Raw genomic sequence first — 16,917 nt, 5'->3', positions numbered from 1 at the left:
AACAATTATTTACAAAAATGAAGTCACCTACAGCCGCAGAAATGCACTCTGGGTCAGCGTCAACATGGCAGCCTGCATGGTGGCTGTGGATTACTGTAGAGCTTAACGACTATTGAACCCTAACGAGCTGGTTATCATTTAAATAAGCGATATAAAACATGTTTCAGCTACTGTGCTGTAGAGCGAGCATCACTGCTCCGGTGCGGTCATTGTCGTTACACCAGCGAGGCAATAAGACAGCAGACGTTTGGAAACTTTCACGGTAGGGTTATGTGACCGGTGACTAGTGCAGCTAATGACAACTAACCTGTAGCTGCTAAATATGAGCCATGTTAGTTAATCAACAGCACAGACTGTGCACTGACTAGCATGTTGTCATGCACAGCTGGTCTCCTCTAATGTTCAGGGATACATAATGGGTACAGTGCGATGCACGTGTGTGTTTGACTTTGTTATCAGAAACAGGAAATTATTCAACCATTTGTTTCTTCAGCTGTCAATTTTTTTTTAAATTGATGTTTCTTTAGGTCCATTGTGTAAGACTGACAAAACATGACCTTGCTTTTATCACTTTCCTTTTTACTATCATACTGTTTTTGACAATTGACATTGACATACCTTTTCTTCATTTATCAGTTTTTATTGTCTTGCACAGCACTTTGTAACATCTGTTTTAAAAAGTGCAATACAAACAATGTATTATTACCATTTAACGCTACGATAAGAAGTCGTTTCCAAGAAGAGTTATTGACCTCTGTAATCTGTTCACGTTGACTGAGTTGCAATTCCAATGTCCAAAGATGGAGAAACATTAATTGAGAAAATAATCATCAGATTGATTGATAATGACATACATCTAAACTCATAAAGCCTTCAAATCTTCCAGCCTTTCTTTCATTAGCTTAGCAATACTTTCATGATATGTTATTAATGTCTAATTGTATTCATATTATTTTTCATATCCAGGTGGTACACATCCCCACGAGCTCCAGCAAACAGCTCCTCACAGCAGCCTGCAAATACTGTCGGACGCATTTGGAGCCTCACTCAGAGAGCTGTCCGCCGGTCCACCACCCGAACAACCAGACCCCCAGGAGTGGCCCTGAAGTTCATCCTGGCACCAGCAGTGCTCACCGTCTCCGCACGACTGTTCTGCCGTGTAGCTCACTGCGAGGCAGATGTGAATAACAACCACCTGGTGGAAGTTACAGCCAAAAACCCCGTGCCTGAGTTCAAATGGCATATCTTGTGGGAATTTGTCAAACCTCAGCTGTTTGCTCTCATGGGCGCTGTCGTGGTAAGCTGCAGTCACTCCTCTTAAATGTAATGTCAGCGTTTCTAGAATAAAATATGATTTGACATGTGCTCCAACATAGTGACACGTCACTTATGCTGATTAACAAAAAAACGAGTGTTTTTCTTTTCAGCTTGCTTTTGGTGCGGCTCTCTTGAATATTCAAATCCCCTTGATGCTTGGGAATCTGGTGAATGTCGTGGCACGTTACCTGAGAGACCAGACTGGGAGTTACGTCCACGAGATAAGAGGCCCTGCTCTGAAATTACTTGGACTGTATGGTATCCAAGTAAGTACACAAGAAATCTGTCTGTGCACAGTTGCACAATGTACTACGCCAGTGCTTTGACAAGAGTCAAGTACAATTGTCTTTTAATTATGATAAAGTTTATTCAAATTATTTTCTGCCTTTGTTTTCCTGGAGATATACTTCTGGTATAATAGTTCATTGTTATATTTGTCTCAATTGTACCTTTTTAAAATGTGTAATTGTAGTACAGGGGATACTAACTGGACATTTATTTCTCTGTCAATTAACAGAAGAAATCCAGCGGTTGGATGCAACAAAAGCAACACCTGGACAATATAAAGCATTCCAATACAACCGCTCCAAGATAACGACCACTTTTATGGAGCTTGTTAGACTATTTTTCGTTGAAACTATGTCACAGAACTCTACGATACCATCACCTTTGGGGCTGTAGTTGGCTTGTTGTCGTATTGGATTACATTATATTCTGTAACCTTCCTTTTCACTTATCGCTTGCCGATCACATTGTTTTAGAGAGTTCATTTTTCTGATGCTTATTACCCGACACTGGCAAGTTCCACTCACTTTCAATCTGAAAACAATGTGCATGAAAACGTGTAAGTGTCTTCTGGGAAATGGAGTGTCGCTCTGGTCATTACTCACCTCCTTTGTGCAGGGCCTGCTGACGAGTGGCTACATCATCCTGCTGTCAAGGGTGGGGGAGAGAGTGGCAGCCGACATGAGGAAGACTCTTTTCGCATCCTTACTGAGGTACAAGCTCCTCAATGTTGCAGCAAAAGAAAGCATGGATACAGTAAAAGCAATGATCGCCAGACAGGATGCTGTCGTGTTTACGCTAGTGGACAACTATTAAGCTCACATTTGAAGTCAAACAAGCGTTGTTAACATTGTCGGTGTTATCGTTTCTGTCTCAGGCAAGATGTGGCTTTCTTTGATGCCAATAAAACTGGGCAGCTGGTGAATCGTTTGACTGCTGACATCCAGGAGTTCAAGTCATCCTTTAAACTGGTGATCTCTCAGGTATAAAGTTCTATATTTGTATCTTAAAATCATTGTAAAATGCTTTAGTTGTAGTCTTGTAATTCCTATGTTTTGTCTTTTTGCAGGGTCTGCGGAGTATTACACAGACATTTGGATGTTTGGTCTCTCTCTATATCATCTCCCCTAAACTTACAGGTTTGACGGTAGTCGTCCTCCCTTGTCTGGTGGGCGGAGGAGCTATCATTGGCTCATTCCTCCGCAAACTATCCCGTTTGGCTCAAGAACAGGTGATAACCAATTGTCGTGTTATCATTTTGCTCCAAATCTTTGTTAGGACTGCGATGTCTTGTACACAGTTTGTGTCATTGCCATGTCACAAGAGGCTGCGATATCAGAACAGACAACATTTTAAAAAAGCCGTAGATATCAGCGAGCAGAACAGACCTTCTTTAGGAAAGCGGCAGACATACTGTACCTCCTCCTCTCTTAATACATAATAGTTCTGATCTCACTTCTGCCCACAAATACTAAGACGCCAAGTTTCTTTACAGTACAATAGAACAATAGTCAGAAGTAACAGAAAGATGTTTCCTTCTGGATGCTGGAAGAAAACAGGCATCAATCTTTGTACTACTGTCATATAGCTTAAGTATGTTATTACACAGTATCTGTACTTACTACCTGTAAAATCTGAGACACAGTTAAATTGATATTTTTTTTGCAATTTAAAAATTAGGTTTAACTTACTGTGTGACTGTGTCTCGTCTGAACTTTGTCTGTGATTCATTTAAGGTGTCAAAAGCAACAGGAGTGGCAGACGAGGCACTCGGCAATGTGCGGACAGTGAAAGCGTTTGCGATGGAGGAGCGGGAGCTCCTGTAAGTGAGAGTATATGTTGATGTATAGTACTTGTAGATACACAGTATACTGTACTGTATGCCAGAGATAATATGTTTGTCTTTTTTTCTCCAGGTTATATTCATATGAAGTTGACAAATCATGTGAACTGAATGAAAATCTTGGTTCTGGAATTGCAGTTTTCCAAGGACTGTCAAACGTTGCCCTAAACTGTGAGTGTATTATGACTACATTAAGGGATAAACACAATGTTGAGCAGATTGGTACTCTATCTCACAATATCTATTGTATAGTAATGGTTGTGTGCTGTTAATACAGGCATCGTCCTCGGAACTATTTTTGCTGGAGGGACTTTAATTTCTACCAATGAAATGTCGCCTGGAGACCTCATGTCTTTCCTGGTTGCCTCCCAGACTGTTCAAAGGTAAAACATGCAACGATTGCTCCTTATTACCATTTACAATTAAACACATCAGTTTGAATGTAGCTGATGTTAGAGTAAAACTCCTGTATTCTCTCTGTGCTCAGGTCATTGGCCAGCATCTCTATCCTTTTTGGACAGGTGAGTAAAAATGATATTCATGTATAAGGCATGCATTATCTGAAAATGTAGCATCTGAAATATAATTTAGTCAGAAATCAAGCTCTAAATATCTCACTGTTTTGACAGATGGTGAGAGGATTAAGCTCCGGGGCCCGGGTCTTTGAATATCTAGCTTTGGTGCCTACTATTCCTCTGTCTGGCGGAAGACGCATCCCGTACGATTCTCTGACAGGAAGAGTGGATTTCATGAACATTTCATTCAGGTTGGAACCTCATCTTAAGACCATCTAAGACATTATATATCAGAGGATACTATAGTTTTATTTATATCTTTATATCTGCAGCTATCCAACAAGACCTGGCCAACAGATCTTGAAGAAGTTCAACTTAACGCTGCCAACTTGTAAAACTGTTGCCATTGTTGGAGAATCTGGAGGAGGTAATTTCTTAGTTAATGATTGCACATGTGAGAAACGTAAACAATGCACTGGTGAGCCTGTAAATGAATAATCCAATACATTGTAGGAAAGTCCACTGTGGCATCCCTGCTGGAGCGATTCTATGACCCGACCAGCGGCATCGTCATGCTGGACGGACTCGACATCCGAACACTTGATCTGTCCTGGCTCAGGGGACAAGTCATTGGATTTATCAATCAGGTAAAAGATTGTTTAAAATCTGATTAATGAATCGTCTTTTTAATAAGACAATTAAATATAGACATTCGTAGCAGTCCGATCTTCCACCCTGTATCTTTGCAGGAGCCCGTTTTGTTTGGCTCATCTATCATGGACAACATCCGCTTTGGGAAACCCGAGGCCACAGATGCTGAGGTCTTTAACGCAGCCAAGCAAGCCAACGCGCACGGCTTCATCACAGGTTTCCCAGATGGCTATAACACTGTGGTTGGTAAGTGCACTCTTTTAGGCATTTACAAATAGTAACATTCGTGTGCCATTTGAAATGCTAAGCTCTAGATTTTTAAACCCCCAGGTGAGCGAGGTGCGACGTTATCAGGTGGCCAGAAGCAGCGCATCGCTATCGCCCGCGCCTTGATCAAGAACCCCTGCATCCTGGTGCTGGATGAAGCCACCAGCGCCCTGGATGGAGAATCAGAGCGGGTGGTGCAGGAGGCTCTGGACAGGGCAACAAGAGGTCGCACTGTGCTTATCATCGCCCACCGGCTGAGCACCATTCAGGGGGCTGACCTCATCTGTGTCATGAGCAATGGCCGCATTGTGGAGGTGAGGAGGCAGAGAATTCTGAGAAATGGAGGTGCTCTTATCTCCCATTAAATGTCTCGGCTAATTTATTGGACTACCTTGTAAGTTTAAAGAGGCACTGGAGAGAATTCACTCCATTCCATGTTCCGTCATTTATACGTATGTATTGGTTGCTTCCATCTCCAATGTACTGAGTGTGTAATATACGTTTTAATTATATCTAACAGCTCGCTCTTGTCTTTTTAGGCTGGGACTCACTTGGAACTGCTGAGCAAAGGAGGAATTTACTCTGATCTGATTCGTAGGCAAAGAACCGAGGGGCAGAAATGAACACACCAAAATTCTTTACTGTAGATCTACACTGAGTAATGGAATTTCATTTGAAATGAAATTTAGAGTAAAGGCTTGCCAAAAGAGATAGATTATGTAAACCATGTAAATTTAAATCTACCAGTTCTCTGTCTAGTTTTACGACAAACACTTGAATTTAAGTATGTAAAAGTGGACCAACTGGATCATACTGTGATGATTTATAAACTACACTACTGTACAGAATCTACACTTGAATGGATTTCCATAATACTGTTTTATCTTGTCATGTATAAAAGGATCAATTATATTGTGGTAGAAAAAATAAATCAACTCTGTTTTCATGAGGGTACACTATATTTGTCCTTTTGTTATGGATCATAATGCAGAAAATGTCTATGTTTTGAAACTAGACAAAAATAATGAGCAGTACATGCTTTGTGGATAGTGTATTTTATTGTAGTGATGAGTGAAATCTGTTAGGACAGCTGCTGCAAAACAACAACAAAATGTACAGCCACCTTTCAAGTGTTTGATGCCCAGAATAATTTGAGCGTATTATGACTTGAATGTCCCTTTTTGATATGTTGCATTATTTTATCCATCCCTTGTGTGTCTGTACAGTATGTGTGCTGACACAAAGTCTTGCGCGCTGTTAATTATTAGCCATCACTATTCATTAATTGTAATGTTGTCATTTGCTGAATGGAACAAGAGAAAAGGCTAGTCTGAAAAGTCTGTAATTAATAATTCAAAGTATACTAGCATACAGCATTGGCCTGACAGCTTCCTATCAGAATCATTTACAGTTTGAGATTAGATAACAAATGAACAATTTAAGCTCGGGAGACACATTTATGCTATCACATATTTCAAGAATACACATCCATCACAGCTGGTATCTTTGCCTGCAGTATGTGGATCAAATTGAAGCGTTTTTAGTTTGTGGTTCTTGTAAATTATGAAGTATGAACTAGTTAACCCTCTGTATACAGTCATCTTGCCTTCCTTTTACTACCAAAGTCTGCCATAAAATTAGGCACAAACAGAAAACTGCTTCTGCTCCAAAGATGTTGCTGCATCCAGCAATGTTTTGGAGTCTTTGGTCTGGTTTTTGAGAGTGATGCAGTTCATCTTTTGGCCTCTAGATGACCAACAAACAACACAAGCTTGGCTGCAGACCGACCCAGGATCAGCAAATAGCAGATAGCTTTAAGCTAACGCTAGCTATCATAACATTATTAACCCCAATCTGGGGATTTAATCAGTCATTGGTTTGCTAGCTTGTCCACGGCTGGCTTCACTGGCCAACCATGCAGAAATACGAAAAGCTTGAAAAAATCGGAGAGGGTAAGTTGAATACGCTTTTTAATAAAGTTAATATAGCCAGTCTGGTTTGCTAACCAAGTATTCATGTTAGTTGCAGTGCTAGCTAACGTTAGCTAGATTGATAGCTTTGTGCCTACGGTAACTAATTCCGTTTTTAATCATATACAAAGCGGTGTGTGCAGTTTTACTTTACAATATTAACGTTAAGCGGTAGAGACGAGATGATAGAGGGTTTTTGTCCGCCACCTTTTACGATATTCACGCTAGCTATGTAGCCTAGCTAGCTAGGTGGCTAATTAGCATTAGCACCGCTTGACGTTGCTATGCCATTCATCAATACATCAACTAATCTGCTCCGTAGGAACGTACGGGACCGTTTTCAAGGCTAAAAACAGAGAAACCCACGAAATTGTGGCTTTGAAACGTGTCCGGTTGGACGATGACGACGAGGTAACGTTATGTTTTCAGAAATGTGTTTAATATTCATTTAGTCGTTAGCAGGCTAGTGCTAATCCCACTGGGTGACATTTCTACAGGGGGTGCCAAGTTCTGCTCTGAGAGAAATCTGCCTTCTGAAGGAACTAAAGCATAAAAACATTGTCAGGTCAGTCTGCTGAATATAACTTGTTGTTATGTGGGAGTGACAGGTGACGTTAACGTTTCACTGATTTGTCAGATTAATTAAAAATGCTGAGCAGTTTGCATTTCACCCTGATGTCAACAACCATCAACTCAAAGCTGCTCTGTCTCCTCCAGACTACATGATGTGTTGCACAGTGACAAGAAGTTAACCTTGGTGTTTGAATATTGTGATCAGGTGAGATAGTCATCCCATGCATGTTAACGATGTATGTGTTAAACGTGCACCTTCCAAGGCTAACGTGTGTCTCTTAACAACTGCAGGATTTGAAGAAGTATTTCGACAGCTGCAATGGGGATCTAGATCCTGAAACTGTGAAGGTGAGCAATAGATAGTCAACGGAGAGAGTTTAACCATGGCCAGCTTGTGCCTGCTTAAATGCATACAGCTTGGTTTGTAGATAGCATCGTCTTTGGCCCTCTGATTGTCACTAACATCTTGTGAAAGGTGGAATTAACTGCTTAAAGATTGTTTTGTATTTTCCCTCTCTCTGATGCAGTCGTTCATGTACCAGCTGTTGAAAGGCCTCGCTTTCTGTCACAGTCGAAACGTTCTTCATAGAGATCTGAAGCCGCAGAATCTGCTCATCAACAGAGTGAGTGTTTGTGTTAAATGTAAAGCCGAGTCAGATGCGCTGTAGAGGCTGTAGTTCATCAGTCTGTGTTGATATCATTATGTGAATACGTGATCATTTGTGTCTCTGTATAGAATGGGGAGTTGAAGCTGGCTGACTTCGGGTTGGCTCGTGCCTTTGGCATTCCTGTGAGGTGTTACTCAGCAGAGGTAGGTTGTACTTCATTAACACAGCAGACGCCAATAACTGACTTCTTCCATCTTAAAATGTGAAACCTGTGTGAAATTGCATCGATTTTTGGGGGAATATTCAATATCTAAAGAGAAACCAAGTCAGACTGATTTGTGAACATGATGCCTGTCATTGAGGGATTTTAAATTGGGTGATAAGTATATGTAGAGATTGTCGTGCTTTCAAAGAAGCTGTATCATGTCTGTAGCAAAGGTTAAAAATTCCAAAATCTTGCAAAATGCAAAATGTATTCTGTTATCTTTATTTTATTATATGAGAGTATTTAATTGCGTCTCTCTATAAATATAATCCTAATTCCTATAATAGAAACACATTTTGAGTGCCAATCCAATGACAAAAAAATATATAGTTCATAAAATATAGATGCTACAGTAAAGTGAAACACTAACGAGTTAGTTTCCAATAAATATATCAATAAATTGAGAGATTTTAGGCTTTGTCTTAATGCTGGAAAAGATGACCTCACACCGTATTCCACTGTAAAAAATAACATCAAAATATGAAACATCTAACTGGCAAACTGCAGCAACAAGAGCAGAGACGTGGCCTCTTCTACGACGTTAATGATGCGAGAGAGTCGAACACACTGCAGCATGTGGTGTGTGTGTGTGTGTGTTTTTCTATATTTTGTGTTGTTGCTGATGCCATCAGAGAAATGACAGGCGAGCCTCACGTAGGCTGAGTGGATTTGGTTGGCTGACCTAAGGGCCCAGCGCGCCGGTCCCATGAGGGGGCCCTTGACCCAGGGTGACTACTACTGATCTGGAAATGTAATAAACAGAAAAGCTAGAGGAGAGCCCCGTTTCAAGCATTGAGAATATGAAGTAAGGTCATTTTAAAAGGTTGCAAGAAGAAATGAATGAATGAATCCTACAGCTGGTTCTCACTACATGGATACACTTAAAGCAGCACATGCAGCGTGAATTCAATACAGGGCCTGAAGTTCTTAAGATGACGGTGTTTTGTTTAATCTATCAGCATTATATTTGCCCGCCATGTCAAATAGTTCTGAGTAGAGTTCATCGGTGTTCTTCATTTTTCTAAAATCTCTTCCTCTGGCAAGTGAAGCAGTAGCAGATGTATTATTCAGTACAGCAGCACGTATTTTTATGCAGTTTTATCTAAAGGAAATATGCACAGTTCCCTACAATTACTTTGAAGTTCTACTCCAGAAAGTATTCTCCTAGATGAATGAAAAATCATTTTTTCTTAGTTTAAAATTCACCACCGCAAATGCCCGTGACTCAATATGTGACGTTCTTAAGTTACTCAGCAGCTGAAAGCACTTCTATGTTTTTCCAGTGGGAGGATCCACAAAATATTGCTCTTTATTTTTCCCGATAAAAATGACCCTTAAAAAGTTAGTAGTGGTTCTGTAGCAGATGGTGGCATCGGTACTGAATTGAACTTTTAAACTTTTCAAGCTGAAACGCAGCTACCTCAGTCAGCCCACACAGTCTCTCTCTGGGAAATAAAAGTTCTCTGTCATTTTTATTTTATTCATTTGTACCTCGTCGGTGCACTTCACCAAACACATTTTCGTATAACTTGGGAAAATGTCTCTAAAACACTTGACACATGACAAAGCAGCAGTTTGTTAAGATTGTCTCGACGGGGTAATGGAAACCAGATCGCTGAAACAAGCACACCATTTAGTTTTAGTGACAGCGTGGCCAAATCTATCTCTTTGTGAAATCAGTGTCGGTACAGAATACCACCCAGAGAACCAACGGTCATTACACTGAACGTTTCCGTCCGGTTGGGCTGTGATAATTGGTGCGATTCGGGTCTAATTCTTCCGCTCCGCTCTGTGATTTGACGTAGGTGGTGACTTTGTGGTACCGGCCTCCTGATGTGCTGTTTGGTGCTAAGCTTTACTCTACCTCTATTGACATGTGGTCTGCTGGATGCATATTTGCAGGTTTGTTTGTAGTCGTTGACATTAATGAGGATGTACGTTACTCTGTACTTGTCTCCCTAACTTTGTTCTGTTAGCTATCGTGAGGATGATGCTGTTAATACTAATAATAAAATCATAAATTATCAATTTAGGTATAGGGCACTGTGGTTGATTGCATATATATGTATTATGGGGCAGGCCAGGACCCACCATGGAAATGATTTCAATTTGTAGTATTTTTTTTATCCTTTCATGTTTCAATTGTATAAATTAAAAGTGAGTTATCTGTAGGTTGTTTTTATGACTAAACCAAACCATTTCTAACGCGATAATTGTGATTCCATGTCCCATTCAGAGCTGGCTAACGCTGGAAGGCCTTTATTCCCCGGGAACGACGTGGACGACCAGTTGAAACGAATCTTCAGATATCCTTTTTTCCCCCTGAACATGTGTAGGTCTCCACTCCTTGTGTCAGTCTGATGCCACAGAGGCTGTGTTCAGGCAGAACGATTGATCGACTCTGTGATGAATCATTGACAGACAGCAAGTCTGAACAGGTCGCAAAAGGTTTTTCTTTAACCACTCGGTACATTGTTGGGCACACCAACCGAGGAACAGTGGCAGTCAATGACGAAACTCCCCGATTACAAGGTAACTTATTACCACAGTTCATTTTGTGAGTGTACTCCCAAGTGTTACTGAACTATTATGGACTGCTTCTCTTTCTCCCTGCAGCCATATCCCATGTACCCCGCCACCACCTCGCTGGTGAATGTGGTTCCCAAACTAAGTAGCACAGGACGGGATCTACTCCAGGTACTTACACGTTCAACCTTTTGGTGAAATACACATTTGCTTGCAAGACACTTGATGTTGCGGCTCACTTATTGAAGTGTTTCCTTTTGATCTCTCCCAGAACCTGTTAAAGTGTAATCCTGTCCAGAGGATCTCTGCAGAGGAGGCCTTGCAGCACCCGTACTTTGCTGACTTCTGCCCACCCTAAATGCTAAACGGCCCCTCGCTGAACCTCAGCCGCCAGAATCAATCCTCCTCCTCTCTGTTGGGTCATTAGGACCGGTCTCAACAAGGCAAATCCCTCAGCGGTTTTCTTTTTTTTTTCTTTTCAAACACTCCCCTGCATTTCATTCTGTTGTGCCTCTGTGTGGAACAAAGCTCTGTCGGCTCTGCAACGTCTTAGTTTGTTTTTAAGCTGTGAGCCTGTTTGATTTGGTTCTTCTACATCTCCCAGGTAATTAGCACTATGTGTTGCATTAAATACATCTCAGACCTGTGGAAACAGTTGTCAACAAGACGCCCCATTAATTGCTCCTGTTAAAATAAACACAAATTATAAAAACTTTTTTTTTTGATGAGGATCATTTAAATATAGTTATTAAATAATTGAGATATGTGTGGGCAGACTGTATAATGGCTACACTGTTCCTCAATGATCTAAAACATACCTTTGGCATTACTGTACCACAGTTTGTTGTTCCTCATTAGCCACAAGATACGCTGGTGTTGGTACTGGTGCTGGTGTTGGTACTGGTACTGGTACTGGTGTTGGTACTGGTGCTGGTGTTGGTGCTGGTGCTGGTGTTGGTACTGGTACTGGTACTGATACTAGTACTGATACTAGTGCTGGTGCTGGTGCATCTGTCGTGTGATAAATAAGTGTACCAAGTTAGCTAGAGACCACAGATTCCTGGGGCAGCTAATGTTACATTGTTGCTATTTCAAAGCTAAATTAAATTAATTAGAACATTTTAAAGGCTTAAATCAATATTACATTTTTAGGATTATATGTTTTTTTGTATCACTTTATAGTACAAGTCTGATTTCAAAATTACTTTCTGGATAAAACTAATGTATGTGATTTGGTACGAATGTCTTTCTTTGACAGAATTACTCCATTTAAGCTCAAGTATTCACCTACTATTGGAAACTATGTTTCTGTACACAAATGAAACATTTTGCATGTTCAGTTGGTCTGCTTTGCACTGACTAAAACACATTCAAATTAGTAATTGGAAGTGAATAATGTTTTCCCAGTTATTAGTACCAAATGACATACTTAGTTCCAGGAGATTATTAGGCAATTACAGACCTGTAAATTACACTGTTATCATTTATTATTTACTTCTTCCAGACTTCACTCACCAACAATACAACTCTTTCCTTTTACAAGATTGTATAATAGCACGAGAAGCTAATTTATGATTTCCCTTTTTCTCAGGCTTTTTCATTTTCCCTTTTTGTATTTGTCTTTTGTGCACTTTGTAACTTTGATTTTAATATGTTTAGTATATGAATATTAAATGTGGTGAACACTGACAGCTGGGTTATAGCCGGTTATCAATACGCGGGCCAATATACATTCATATATATATATATATATATATATATATATATGTTAATGACTAGTGGGCCATTAGTGACACGTTACTTTTTTTTTTTTTTTAACATCATCTGTATCATAATTACAGTCTTTTAGCTTTATTGAAATGCTTTTGTAATTGTTAAATTAGAGATGAAAGAATCCCGGTAATCCACTGATAATCGGTGTTTTCTTATGATTGTTTTTGCACCATTAGCTGTTTCCATCCTGGTTACTTATTATATTAACATTAAGAGCTTGCAGTGTTATTTTACTCCAGATTGTTAAGAGCGCTACACATTACATAAAAGCCCACATAATGAGTTGTGTTTGAAGTAGCCGCGTTAATAGGGGAAAGGATTTATTTTCATGTTGCTGATGATGTAACCGAGATAATGGATGCATGTATTTATTAATGATGGAATGTCTGCCCATTTGTTTAAAGGTAGCACAGCTTCATTTGGTACAGAAACTCTCCTTGTGAATGATTTCATGTGACTCAAAGCATTTAGTCGGCTCTTTTCAGGATTTAAAATGTTTGAAGGTTGTGTGTGGATTAAGTTATGATGATAAAAACAAGGCATTTGCTCTCAGTATTTCCTTATCTCCTGATGACAGGACTTTTCAGACACACTGCTTTATTTTCAATGAAGAATGGATTTTGCACTTAGCAAGTATCTTTTTTTTTGTTGGTCGGTCTTTTTGTGTATATTTCAGCCAATAAGATTCAGTATTAAGTAGAGTGGACATAAACACATGTCTGCTTTTTGTAAGTCATCTCAATTACTTCTGAATTTTGGGAACACTTTTGTTGTAAATAGTAAAACAAAAAAGAGAATCCAGTAGACTGGATCGCAAACGCTTTCTGATGTAATTTTGTGAGCTTTACTGAACACCAGGCTTTGTTTAAAGCCCATAAAAACTTGCTTTCAAATACAATTTTTTTTCGCAATAACATAAAAAATGTGTCTAAATAAACAATACAAGTTAAGGTTTCTGCTGCTTCATCAGGATTATAGAGTGCTGAAGGAATGACTCCTAAAAACTGAACATGAGTCAGCATTTCCTGAAATAAGGTCTGGTTTAATACATTTGAATGTTATAAAACATTAAATACATCAGTAGATACCCTTATTGTGAAGTTTGATACATGTAAGTGTCTTTAAAGAAGGCGGTTGCTGAGAAGTGGATAAATGAGACTACAAAACGACGTCACGCCGATTAATCCGCCTTCACAGCTTCGTTGTGTTTCTACTCGCGCTCATGCGACCGTGGTGTAGTTAGCTTATAGCCTAACGTTAGCGTTTTACTTCTGTCGGTTGCATTCACGCTTCAAAAATCATAAAAAAAGTGTTTATTTATGAAGATTATCTTGATAAACAAAACTTGCAAGTATCAAACATGTTTGCCACTGAGCTTATTTTCTGCAATAATCTCAAATCCAATGAAAACAATCCCATTGGCTTTTTGTCAAGGGAACCAATGTATCTTCTGGTTTGGCCTACAAAAACAAGTCATCCCCGCAGCTCTATTTCCATCTGTGCGCCCACATCCATCCAACGAGAAGAGCTCAGAAAAAACTAAAACCTGCAGACATCTCTACATGTGGGAGAAGCGTTGCCCCCCCCACAGTTTGTTTTTTGTGAGTAAAGTGACAGTTTGACTTGAGACTGACTACGTTACGCATAGTTAAGTGTGTATTAACTATTTAATGTACAGTTCAGAGTTAAAATCACATATCTACAATAAAATGCACATAAAGCACGTAGAGCCAGATGAAGCAAGTTCAGTTCCCCAGATGTTGGTGCGCATGAAAGTCTTGATGTGACCTGTGAGAACCAGTCTTGAAGGCACGTTTTAGTTTTTACTTCAAGCCATATTGTGTTAATTGAATCCGTAGATACTGATGGAAAGATAAAGCCATTTTTCACATCTGCAGATCTTTCTTTTTTGAGAATATTGCACGATCCCAAGCCTGGTTTGAGGAGGATGTGGAGAACGTCCTTTTGATTCATCTGGCTCCAAAAATACATTTTTTGGACCATACAAAGTGAATAGCATGGCTAAGATTACATTAAGAGACCAGAGATAATAGGAATACATAATGGTCATGCAAGGAAGAAAATGGGTGTTAGTCAAAATAGTTCAAATGTAGGTGTCGGGTGACAGAAATATATAGAGTACGGTTTTCTACTTGGCCATAACTATGCGCTAAATATCAGAACTACTCAATGAGCACAAACAATTCAGGAATAAGTTTCTGCCAGTTCAGATACACTCTGCTGTTCTGTGACTGGTAGTAAGGCAGGGGGTGTGTGAGGGGGGGGGGGGAGGTAAAGACCCGGCACATTTTCACAAATCCTACATACACAGTTTGCGGTAAATGGTGGGTCATTTTTATGCTTTTGAAACCGGATAACATGACGCACACACACACACACACACACACACTCACTCACAATGTCATGGCAATGCAGCATCATCAGAATAGCATCATTGTGTAACATGAATTGGCATTTTGTGTCTCTATATTTGGCTAATGATGGTTAATATACAATCGTTGTATCGTACATCTGTGTTGCAGTTGCCAGCTGTTCAGTCTACATCCATTCCAGCTGTTGAATACATCATGAATTGAAAAATGGGAATCCCAAATATATTTTTCTTCATGTAAATTTGATAACAATTGTATCTGATTTAGTGCATTTATTGCTCATGACACAACCACACTGATAAACCTTTGTTTTTTTGTTTCCTGAAAAGTAAAATTTCCATTTGGATAAAGTCTCTGGCTCCTCTTGGAGTACGCTCTTATTCCTCTGAATGCTGGAGCAGTGAACACACCGCGTGTAACAGCCTGTGCAGTTAAAACGAGAGCCATAAAAGGTAGTCACAACCATAGACGTCCAGTCATTGGCTTTCAAGTGATGGCTGATCTCCAAGGGTTTGTGCTTCACATCAACAGTCATCTAATACACAGACAACAGAGTAATAAAGCTACAGTGTCATGAACACCACTTTAACTAGATTGGCATTATACTTGAAAGTTTCACATTTAAAAAACAACAAAAAAAACTACTCTGAATTTCCAGTAAAGTATTTATAGTGAGGATATGTAAGTGTACCTACAAGTCCATATCTGTAGTGTCAAGGATTTAAATAACAGAGTGAACATTTAAAAAAAGAGGAAGTGAGACTCACACGAAGATAAGAAAAGTTGTGTACGTGAGTAAGATGGGTAAATATAGAGTTTATTATACTTGATCATTTATACATCACAAACTGTTATTTGTGACTTATTACATGTTCTGGGATAATAATAATAATAATAATAATAATAATAATAATAATAATAATAATAATAATAATAAAGGGATACAATGGTAAAATTGTACAATGCATTTGTGTTATAAATCAGTTGAACTGAACGGGGCTGAGGTGCATGGTGGTTTTCATGTTTTGAGGCAATTCTCTTGTATCTAATAAAGTCTATTTAGTTGTCACGTTATATTCACCAGAAACTCAAAGACACTTACGGTCCACCCAGATAGAAAGTCCGAATTCCTTCTGGTGTAAGAACAGATGAAACAAAACTTGTATCTCTCACTATATATATATCTATATAGAGATATATTGATATATATATTTGACAAAGGTCTCACATGAGCAGTATAGAATTTCTTCATGGCATTTGATTGCGGGTATTTACAAATTTATGTCAAGTTTCGGAATGTCACCAACAAGCCTTTAAGTCTCCTTATGGACAATAGAGAATAGATTACTATCACAGGGGATTGTGCTGATGAACACTTTAAGACACAGTCATGAAAAATACGTAGCTGAGAATAATGAAAAAGACAGAAAGGAAAACCTGATTGTGTTTCTCTTCTAATGAATTTAATGTAAATAAGGGCCAATTCCTGCAGCAAACTGCATGCTAGCATTTTTCTTTTGTGACAGTCAGCAGAGCAACACTATCCCCCCAAAATGGGAAAAACAATACAAATTGAAATGTCAGCTATATAAAGATACAATCAACAGCCTTTTGTTTTGGGGCCTCCTGACTCTTTGTTAAACCTTACTCTACCTAAAAAGTGACTTAAGTTCACAAACACATTCTATTCAGTAGTTTCAGCCTGCAGCATGGAACAAAACTAGATACTTGCATATATACAAATAATCAAGTTCCTTTTCTGTTTTTAAATCGATTGAGCACAGTTTCTATCTCACGAGACAATCCAAAGCCTCACGAGAGCAAAAGGCAACACTAAACACCAGTCTGGTGTTTTGAGTCACTAATGAGCAGCTCTTTTATCCAACAATCAGCTCATTGAAGTCCTGTCTAAACTGGTGACAGTATAAGGT

The 16,917-nt window shown here is 39.3% G+C and overlaps 2 protein-coding genes across 2 annotated transcripts; both read left to right on the top strand.

Moving 5' to 3' along the window:
• Nucleotides 1-69: 69 nt before the first annotated feature.
• Nucleotides 70-5,819, top strand: abcb8 (ATP-binding cassette, sub-family B (MDR/TAP), member 8). Its single transcript, XM_079173476.1, has 16 exons — nucleotides 70-262; nucleotides 967-1,297; nucleotides 1,428-1,583; nucleotides 2,221-2,315; nucleotides 2,480-2,585; nucleotides 2,672-2,833; nucleotides 3,339-3,424; nucleotides 3,519-3,616; nucleotides 3,723-3,828; nucleotides 3,933-3,966; nucleotides 4,075-4,211; nucleotides 4,293-4,387; nucleotides 4,474-4,607; nucleotides 4,710-4,857; nucleotides 4,942-5,192; nucleotides 5,418-5,819. Exons 1-16 carry the CDS (start codon nucleotides 159-161, stop codon nucleotides 5,499-5,501), a joined length of 2,127 nt encoding a protein of 708 aa, XP_079029602.1. The 5' UTR covers nucleotides 70-158; the 3' UTR covers nucleotides 5,502-5,819.
• An 862-nt stretch (nucleotides 5,820-6,681) lies between these two features.
• cdk5 (cyclin dependent kinase 5) lies at nucleotides 6,682-13,686 on the top strand. The gene is made up of 12 exons (XM_079173496.1): nucleotides 6,682-6,830; nucleotides 7,171-7,259; nucleotides 7,346-7,413; nucleotides 7,566-7,626; nucleotides 7,713-7,769; nucleotides 7,949-8,044; nucleotides 8,158-8,232; nucleotides 10,100-10,196; nucleotides 10,531-10,602; nucleotides 10,768-10,826; nucleotides 10,911-10,991; nucleotides 11,092-13,686. The coding sequence occupies exons 1-12, from the start codon at nucleotides 6,794-6,796 to the stop codon at nucleotides 11,176-11,178; spliced, it is 879 nt and encodes a 292-aa protein (XP_079029622.1). The 5' UTR covers nucleotides 6,682-6,793; the 3' UTR covers nucleotides 11,179-13,686.
• Nucleotides 13,687-16,917: the final 3,231 nt, after the last annotated feature.

This window comes from Pholis gunnellus (assembly GCF_910591455.1).
Source record: "Pholis gunnellus genome assembly, chromosome: 14".
NCBI lineage: Eukaryota > Metazoa > Chordata > Actinopteri > Perciformes > Pholidae > Pholis > Pholis gunnellus.
The sequence above is the reverse complement of the archived record's forward strand: the minus strand, read 5'-3'. Positions and strand labels throughout refer to the sequence as shown.